Below are 9,261 nucleotides of genomic sequence, written 5' to 3'. Positions count from 1 at the left end.
GAAAAAACCCCAAAAGGGGGCGGGGTCAGGGCAGGAAATCCCAAATTTGGAGTTTTTTCCCCCAAAATTTGAGGTTTTTAATGGGATTTGGTTTTTTTTAATCCCACCCAAGTTTGGGGCGGTTTTGGGTTTTTCCCCCAAACTTCTTTTTTTTTTTTTTGCCCCAAAATTCGCTTTTTCCCCCTCAAATTTTGGGATTTTCTTTTTGCCAGGATTTTGGGGTTTTTCCCCCAAATTTGGGTTTCCCCCTGAACGTTGGGAATTTGTTTTCTCCCCAAAAATTTTTGGATTTTTCCCAAAATTCCCATTTTTTCTTTGAAATTTGAGGATTTCCCCCCCAAAATTTGGGAATTTTTTTTTTGCAGAACTTTGGGATTTTTCCTCCCAAAATTTTGGGATTTTTTTCCCCCCAAATTTGAGGATTTTTCCCAAAATTTCCATTTTTTTCCCCCCAAATTTGAGGATTTTTCCCAAAATTTCCATTTTTTCCCCCAAAATTTGGGATTTTTTTTTTTTTTCTCCTCAGAATTTTGGGATTTTCCCCCCAAAATTTCCCGTTTCCCCCCCAAATTTGGGATTTCCCCCCCTCCCCCCCCCGGGGTAGGTTTTGGGGTGAAACGCGCGGGTTCGGGGGGTGGGGGGGGGGCGGTGACGTCACTTCCGCTTCTTCTTGGGGGGGTGGGGCCGGCCCCGCCCGGGGGGGCCCTTCCGCTTCCGGCCCCGCCCCCGCTCCTCCTCCTCCTCGTACTGGCTCTCGCGGTCGGCTGGGAAAAACGGCGATTTTGGTCAAAAGTGAAATTTCTGTAATTTTGGTGATTTTGGAGGGGATTTGGGGGATTTTTGGGTGAATTTTGGGGATTTTTGGGTGAATTTTGGGTGGTTTTGGGGTGAATTTGGGATTAATTTGTTGTGGCTCTCGCAGTCCGTTGGGGGAAAAAAATGGGATTTTGGTCAAAAGTGAAATTTTTTGTGAATTTTCGTGGTTTGGGGCTGAATTTCGGGGATTTTCAGGTGAATTTCGGGGATTTTCGGGTGAATTTTGGGTTTTTTTGGGGTGAATTTGGGGGTGGATTTGGGATGGATTTGTTCTGGATCTCACGGTTGGCTGGGGGAAAAAACGGCGATTTTGGTAAAAAGTGAAATTTTTGTAATTTTGGTGGTTTTTGAGGGGATTTCAGGGGTTTTTGGCTGAATTTTGGGGATTTTCGAGTGAATTTTGGGGTTTTTGGGGTGAATTTGGGGGTGGATTTGGGATGGATTCGTACTGGCTCTCGCGGTCGGCTGGGGGAAAAAACGGCGATTTCGGTCAAAAGCGACATTTCTGTAATTTTGGTGGTTTTGGAGGGGATTTCGGGGATTTTTGGGCTGAATTTTGGGTTTTTTGGGGTGAATTTGGGGGTGAATTTAGGTTTAATTTGGGATGAATTTGTTCTGGATCTCACGGTCGCTTGGGGAGAAAAACCGCGATTTTGGTAAAAAGTGAAATTTTTGTGAATTTTGGTGGTTTTTGAGGGGATTTGGGGGATTTTCGGGTGAATTTTGGGGATTTTTGGGGGGATTTTTGGGGTGAATTTGGGGAGGATTTGTTCTGGCTCTCGCGGTCCGCTGGGGGGAAAAATAAAGATTTCGGTAAAAATCAGAATTTTCGTAATTTTGGTGATTTTTTAGGGGATTTTGGGGGGAATTTTGAAGGACTTGGGGCTGAATTCTGGGGAATTTTTGGGGTGAATTTGGGGGGATTTGGGGAATTTCAGAGCGAATTTTGGGGTTAATTTTGGGTTGAATTTGGGGTTTTTTAGGGTGATTTTGGGGTTTTGGATTTTTGGGGTGAATTTGGGGGATTTTGGGGTAAAATCGGCGTTTTGGGGTTAATTTTGATTGGCTTTGGAGTTCGGTGTTTCTGGGGTGAATTTTGGGTGAATTTTGGGTAAATTTTGGGTGGAATTTGGGGGTTTTTGGGGTGAGTTTCGGGGTTTGGGTTTTTGGGGTGAATTAGGGCGATTTTGGGTCCGACCTTTGTGCGCCTCCTCCTCGAGCTCGTCCCAGTCCTTGCCGCTCTCCTCCTCCGAGCCCAGCGAGTCCTTGGAGTATTCTGGGGGAAAAATGGGAAAAAATGGGGAAAATGGGAAAATTGGGGAAAACGGGGAAAAATTGGGAAAAATGGGAAATGGGAAAAAATGGGAAAATTGGAGGGAAAACGGGAAAAACGGGGAAAATGGGAAAATGGGGAAAAATGGAGAGAAAATGGGAATAAATGGGAAAAATGAGAAATGGGAAAAAATGGGGAAAAATGGGAATAAATGGAGGGAAAATGGGAAAATTGGGGAGAAAGGGGAAAAACCCGGGAAAGCGGGAAAAACAGGGAAAAATTGGGAAAAATGGAGGGAAAATGGGAAAAAATGGGGAAAATGGGAAAATTGGGGAAAAATGGGAAAATTGGGGAAAAATGGGAAAAAAACCCGGGAAAACGGGGAAAATGGAGGGAAAATGGGTAAAATAGGAAAAAATGGGGAAAATAAACGAAAATTGGAAAATTGGGGAAAATTAGGGAAAAATGGGAAATGGGTAAAATGGGAAAAATGGGAATAAACGGGGAAAATGGAGGGAAAACGGGAAAAATGGGAAATGGGTGAATTGGGTGAAACGGAAAAATGGGAAAAATGGGGAAAAATGGGAAAAGGGTAAAATGGGAACAAATGGAGTAAATGGAAAAAATGGAGGGAAAAATGGGGAAAAAGGGAAAAATGGGGGGAAAATGAGAAAATGGGGGAAAAATGGGAATAAATGGGAATAAACAGGGACAATAAGAAAATTGGGGGAAATTGCCCATTTTTTCCCCTTTTTTCCCTTCAAGCCGTGCCCAGGTGAACCCAACCCCCCAGAAATCCCCACTTTTCCCCATTTTCACCCAATTTTTTTTTTTTTTTTTCCCAATTTTTTCCCATTTTTCACCCGATTTTTTCCCATTTCTTTTATTTTTGTTTTCCCGTTTTCCCCCATTTTTCACCCATTTTTTTTATTTTCCCCCCCTTTTTCCCCATTTTCTTCCTATTTTTCACATAATTTTTTTCAATTTTTTCCCTGTTTTTCCCCAATTTTCCCCCCCCCATTTTCCCCATATTTCAACCAATTTTTTCCCCCGTTTTTCCCCATTTCTCCCCAATTTTTTTTTATTTTTGTTTCCCCGTTTTCCCCATTTTTCACCTTATTTTTTTTTATTTTTCCCCCCATTTTTTCCCCATTTTTCACCAATTTTCAGTTTTTCCCCCTATTTTTTTTATTTTCCCCCCCTTTTTCCCCATTTTTATTTTTTTCCCATTTTCCCCCATTTTCCACGCAATTTTTTAAATGTTTTTCCCCATTTTTCACCCAATTTCTTTTTTATTTTTCCCCCCCATTTTTCCACCCAATTTTTTTCTTTTTTTTCCCCCATTTTTCCCCCATTTTCCCCCAATATTTTAATTTTTTTCCCCCGTTTCCCCCATATTTCAATTTTTTTTTTTTGCCCGTTTTCGACGGTTTTCGCCCCGTTTCCCCACCCGACTCCTCGGCCTCGGAGGAATAATCTTCGTCGCTGTCCTCCTCCTCCTCCTCGTCCTCCTCCGAGGGGTTGAACGTCTCGTCCTCGAGCTCCGACTCCGACTCGCCCGGCTCCGCCTCTGAGCCCTGCAGGGGACACCAAAATTCCCGGTTTTAACCCAAAATCGCGAATTTAACCAAAAATCCACATTTTAACCAAAAAATCCCCATTTTCCACCAAAAATCCCCCTTTTTAACCCCAAAATCTCCATTTCTGACCCCGACTCGCCCGGCTCCGCCTCCGAGCCCTGCACAGGGAGCCCAAAATCCCCGTTTTTAACCCAAAATCCCAAATTTAACCAAAAATCCACATTTTAACCAAAAATCCCCATTTTTCACCAAAAATCCCCATTTGTGACTCCGACTCGCCCGACTCCACCTCCGAGCCCTGCAGGAGGGACCAAAATCCTCGATTTTTACCCCAAAATTCCTCATTTAACCAAAAATCCACATTTCTACAAAAAAATCCCCATTTTTAACCCAAATTCTCTATTTTTAACCAAAAATCCCCCTTTTTAACCCAAAATCCCCATTTCCGACTCCGACTCGCCCGGCTCCGCCTCCGAGCCCTGCAGGTGGGCCCAGGTGAGCCCAAAATCCCCTTTTTTCACCCCAAAATCCCCTCTCTCAACCAAAAATGCCCATTTTCTGCCATTTTGCCCCGTATTTTCCCATTTTTTTCTGGTTTTCCCCATTTTTCTCCTCCAGGTGTGCCCAGGTGAGACCAAAGCCCCCAAAATCCCCATTTTTTAACCCAAATACCCCCATTTTTAACCAAAAATCCCCATTTTTACCCCAAATTTCCTCAGTTTCTGCCATTTCTCCACTTCTTCCTCTTTTTCCCCATTTTTTCCCTCCAGGTGCCCCCAAGGTGAGCACAGGTGAGCCCAGACCCCGCAAAATCCCCCATTTTATCCCCAAAATCCCCATTTTACCCTAAAATCCCCATCTTTAACTAAAAATCCCAATTTTTAACCCAATTTTCTTTTATTTTTCCCCATCCAGGTGAGTGCCCAGGTGTGCCCAGGTGAGCCCAAACTCCCATTTTCACCCCAAAATCTCCATTTCTCCCCCATTTTTCCCCATTTTTTCACCAATTTTCCCCAATTTTTTTGTATTTTTGCCCATCCAGGTGTGCCCAGGTGTATCCCAGGTGTGCCCAGGTGTGTTTTACCTCCCCCTCAGGTTCCAGGAAGCTCCACCCCCCCTGCTCGATGGGGGATGGCACTGAATGTGCCCAAATACCCATTTTTACCCCAAAATCCCCATTTTTACCCCAAAATCCCCATTTTTTCCCCGATTTTCCCCATTTTTTCCCCCAGGTGTATCCCAGGTGTGCCCAGGTGTGCCCCTCACCTCCCCCTCGGGCTCCAGGAAGCTCCACCCCCCCTGCTCGAAGAAGCCCTCGGGGTACGATGGTTTTCATGATCTTGGTCCAGTTCAGCGACTGCACGCCCTCGGTGTACTTGAGGTCACACGAGCTGCACGTGGGACAGGTGAGACAGGACAGGTGAGATATGGACAGGTGAGGGATGGACAGGTGAGGGCAGGTGAGATATGGACAGGTGAGATTGGACAGGTGAGGGATGGACAAGTGAGATATGGACAGGTGAGATTGGACAGGTGAGATATGGACAGGTGAGATTGGACAGGTGAGATATGGACAGGTGAGGGATGGACAGGTGAGACAGGTGAGGGGAGACAGGTGGGACAGGTGAGACAGGTGAGGGATGGACAGGTGAGATATGGACAGGTGAGACAGGTGAGGGGAGACAGGTGAGACAGGGAGAGGTGAGAGGATAGATCAGACATGGATGGACAAGTGGGACAGGCGAGGGACAGGTGAGATATGGACAGGTGAGAAAGGTGAGGGGAGACAGGTGGGACAGGTGAGGGATGGACAGATGAGAAAGGTGAGATATGGACAGGTGAGATATGGGACAGGTGAGGGACAGGGACAGGTGAGATGGCACAGACAGGTGTGATGGGTGAGATACAGGTGAGACATGGACAGGTGGGACAGGTGAGGGGACAGGTGAGGGATGGACAGGTGGGACATGGACAAGGTGAGGGATGGGACAGATGAGATGGGACAGGTGAGAGACAGGTGGGACAGGTGAGATGAGACAAGTGAAATGGGGCAGGTGAGATAGAGATAAAACACAGGTGGGACAGGTGGGACATGGACAGGTGAGATGGGACAGGTGAGAGAGATGACATGGGACAGGTGGAACAGGTAAGGGACCGACAGAGGGGACACAGGTGAGACAGGTGAGAGGACAGGTGAGGGACAGAGGGACATGGACAGGTGGGACAGAGGAACAAAACAATCCCATCAAAATCACCAGAAAAACACAAAAAAACATCAAAGGCCCCAAAAGGTTTCCCAAAGAATTCTAAAAAAATCTCAAAAAAAAAAAAAAAAAAAACCCTGAAAATTTTTTAAAATTCTGAAATAAAAGTTTTAAAAAACCCTAAAAAACAAACAAACAAAAATTCTGAAAAATCTTTGAAAAAAACCCTAAACTGACCCCAACAAATTAAAAAAAAATCTAAAAAAGCCCAGAAAAATTAAAACAAAACAAAAAAAAAAAAAACCTAAAAAACTCCTCCAAAACCAGTTAAAAATCCCAAAAATTACAAAAAAACCCCCAAACTCACAAACCCTCCAGATTTGACCCCAAACCTCGTCCCCCAAGCCTCACTAAGTGAAATAAAAACCCTGAAAAAAAGCAACAAAAGACCTGAAAAAAATCTTAAAAAAATCTGAAATAAAACCTTACAAAAGCCAAAAAAAATAGAGAAAAAAAAATCTAAACAAAACCCTAAAAAAATCCCCAAAAATTTCCAAAAAACATTTTAAAAATCTTAGGGAAAAATCCAAAGAAGAAAAAAAAAATTATTAAAAAAAACAACAAAAAAAAATTAAAAAAAATTTAATAATTGCAAAAAAAAATTTTAAAAATCCCAAAAAATTCAAGAGAAAAAATCCAAAGATGATAGAAAAAAAAAGTAAAATAAAACATTAAAAAACACGTAAAAAAACAGAAAAAAAAAATTGAAAAAAATTGCAAAAAAAAGTAAAAAAATCCGTAAAAAGCCCCCCAAAAATCTGGTAAAAATCTGAAAAAATCCCCCCAAAAAATCCCAAGAAAATATCAAGAAAAAAAAATCCAAAGAAAATGAAAAAGAAAGTGAAACAAAACCTTAAAAAAGCCTTAAAAAATTCAGAAAAAAAATCTAAAAAAATCTAAAAAATCCCCAAAAAAAATCAAAAAAAAATCCCCCAAAAATCCGGAAAAAATCCCCAAAAAATCTCAAGAAAATCTCAATAAAAAAACCCCAAAGAAAATGAAAAATAAAGTGAAAAAAAACCTTTAAAAATTCAGAAAAAAATTTTAAAAATTCTAAAAAATCCCCAAAAAATCCAAAAAAAATCCGAAAAAATCCCCAAAAAATCCGGAAAAAATCGGCAAAAACCCCCGAAGTCCCAAAAGCGGCGGATTTGAGCCCAGGCCTCACTTGAGCCACTCCTTGATGGGGTCGAGCGAGGCCACGGGGATGGCGTTGATCATGGTGACCTTGCGCGCGTAGTCCTTGTAGACGATGACCAGGTCGAAGTTCTTCAGGTGGAACTGCACGCGCTCGAAGTGGATGAGCTCCACCTCGTCCAGGGTCACCACGAACGGGGGCTGGAACACACCTGGGTTACACCTGAGATACACCTGGGTGTACCTAGATACACCTGAGTTACACCTGGGTTACACCTGAGATACACCTGGGTGTACCTGGATACACCTGGAGTAACCTACAGTCACCTGGGTTACACCTGGGTTACACCTGAGTTACACCTGAGTTACCTACAGTCACCTATGATACACCTGGGTTACACCTGAGATACACCTGGGTGTACCTAGATACACCTGGAGTAACCTACAGTCACCTGGGTTACACCTGAGTTACACCTGAGTTACCTACAGTCACCTATGATACACCTGGGTTACACCTGGGTGTACCTGGATACACCTGAATGTAGCTGGATACACCTGGGTTACACCTGAGTTACACCTGAGTTACACCTGAGTTACCTACAGTCACCTATGATACACCTGAGTTACACCTGAGATACACCTGGGTGTACCTAGATACACCTGGAGTAACCTACAGTCACCTGGGTTACACCTGGGTTACACCTGAGTTACACCTGGGTGTACCTGGATACACCTGAGATACACCTGAGTTACACCTGGGTTACCTACAGTCACCTATGATACACCTGGGTTACACCTGAGATACACCTGGGTGTACCTGGATACACCTGAGATACACCTGAGTTACCTACAGTCACCTATGATACAGCTGGGTTACACCTGGGTTACAGCTGGGTGTACCTGGATACACCTGGAGTAACCTACAGTCACCTGGGTTACACCTGGGTTACACCTGGGATACACCTGGGCAGTGGATCAGCTCCACCTCGTCCAGGGTCAACACGAACGGGGGCTGAAAACACACCTGGGTTACACCTGGGTGCACCTGTATACACCTGAGATACACCTGAGATACACCTGAGTTACACCTGAGTTACCTACAGTCACCTATGATACACCTGGGTTACACCTGGGTTACACCTGGGATACACCTGAGTGTAGCTGGATACACCTGGGTTACACCTGAGTTACACCTGAGTTACACCTGAGTTACCTACAGTCACCTATGATACACCTGGGTTACACCTGGGTTACACCTGGGATACACCTGAGTGTAGCTGGATACACCTGGAGTAACCTACAGTCACCTGGGATACACCTGGGTTACACCTGAATTACCTAAAGTTATCTGGGATACACCTGAGTCACACCTGGGTTACACCTGAGATACACCTGGAGCTCCCTACAGTCACCTATCGTACACCTGAGTTACCTGAGGTCACACCTGTCCATCCGTCCGTCTGTCCCTATGGCACCTGTCCGTCCGTCACTCACTCACTCGGTGCAGTTGCCCTGACACACCTGAGGTCACACCTGTCTGTCCGTCTGTCCCTGCCTCACCTGTCCGTCCGTCACTCACCCACTTGGTGCAGTTGATGTGACACACCTGAGCTCACACCTGAGGTCACACCTGTCCGTCCGTCTGTCCCTGCCTCACCTGTCCGTCTGTCCCACCTGTCCCACCTGCACTCACCCACTCGGTGCAGTTGCTGTGTCACACCTGAGGTCACACCTGTCTGTCTGTCCGTCTGTCCCTATCTCACCTGTCCGTCCGTCTGTCCGTCTGTCCCACCTGTCCGTCTGTCACTCACCCACTCGGTGCAGTTGCCCTGACACACCTGGGGTCACACCTGAGGTCACACCTGCCCGTCCGTCTGTCCCTCCCTCACCTGTCCGTCCGTCACTCACCCACTCGGTGCAGTTGACGAGGGCGCTGCTGGTCGGCTGCAGGAGGCAGGTGCTGCGGTAGGGGGCGCCGTTGAACCTGAGCCGGACCCAAAATCACCGGGAATCAACCCAAAATACGGAGCGAGCCACAAGCCCCGAATACGGCCCCAAAATCCCCAAATATGACCCCAAAAATGGCCCCAAAATCAGCTGAAATGGCCCCAAAATCGGCCCCAAAATCCCCAAATATGGGCCCAAAAACGGCCCCAAAATCACCCGAAATGGCCCCAAAATCACTGAGAAT

At 45.3% G+C, this 9,261-nt stretch overlaps 1 protein-coding gene across 1 annotated transcript in view; it reads right to left on the bottom strand.

Moving 5' to 3' along the window:
- Positions 1-524: 524 nt before the first annotated feature.
- SUPT16H (SPT16 homolog, facilitates chromatin remodeling subunit) overlaps positions 525-9,261 on the bottom strand; it is a 40,252-nt gene continuing 31,515 nt past the window's right edge. Inside the window, 7 exon segments of the mRNA XM_030970479.1 lie at positions 525-764; positions 2,015-2,092; positions 3,540-3,666; positions 4,936-4,990; positions 4,992-5,060; positions 7,102-7,271; positions 8,979-9,054. Coding sequence (XP_030826339.1) covers positions 655-764; positions 2,015-2,092; positions 3,540-3,666; positions 4,936-4,990; positions 4,992-5,060; positions 7,102-7,271; positions 8,979-9,054 — 685 coding nt within the window. The 3' untranslated portion in view covers positions 525-654.

This window comes from Camarhynchus parvulus, unplaced genomic scaffold (genome assembly GCF_901933205.1).
Source record: "Camarhynchus parvulus unplaced genomic scaffold, STF_HiC, whole genome shotgun sequence".
Classification (NCBI taxonomy): Eukaryota; Metazoa; Chordata; class Aves; order Passeriformes; family Thraupidae; genus Camarhynchus; species Camarhynchus parvulus.
The sequence above is the reverse complement of the archived record's forward strand: the minus strand, read 5'-3'. Positions and strand labels throughout refer to the sequence as shown.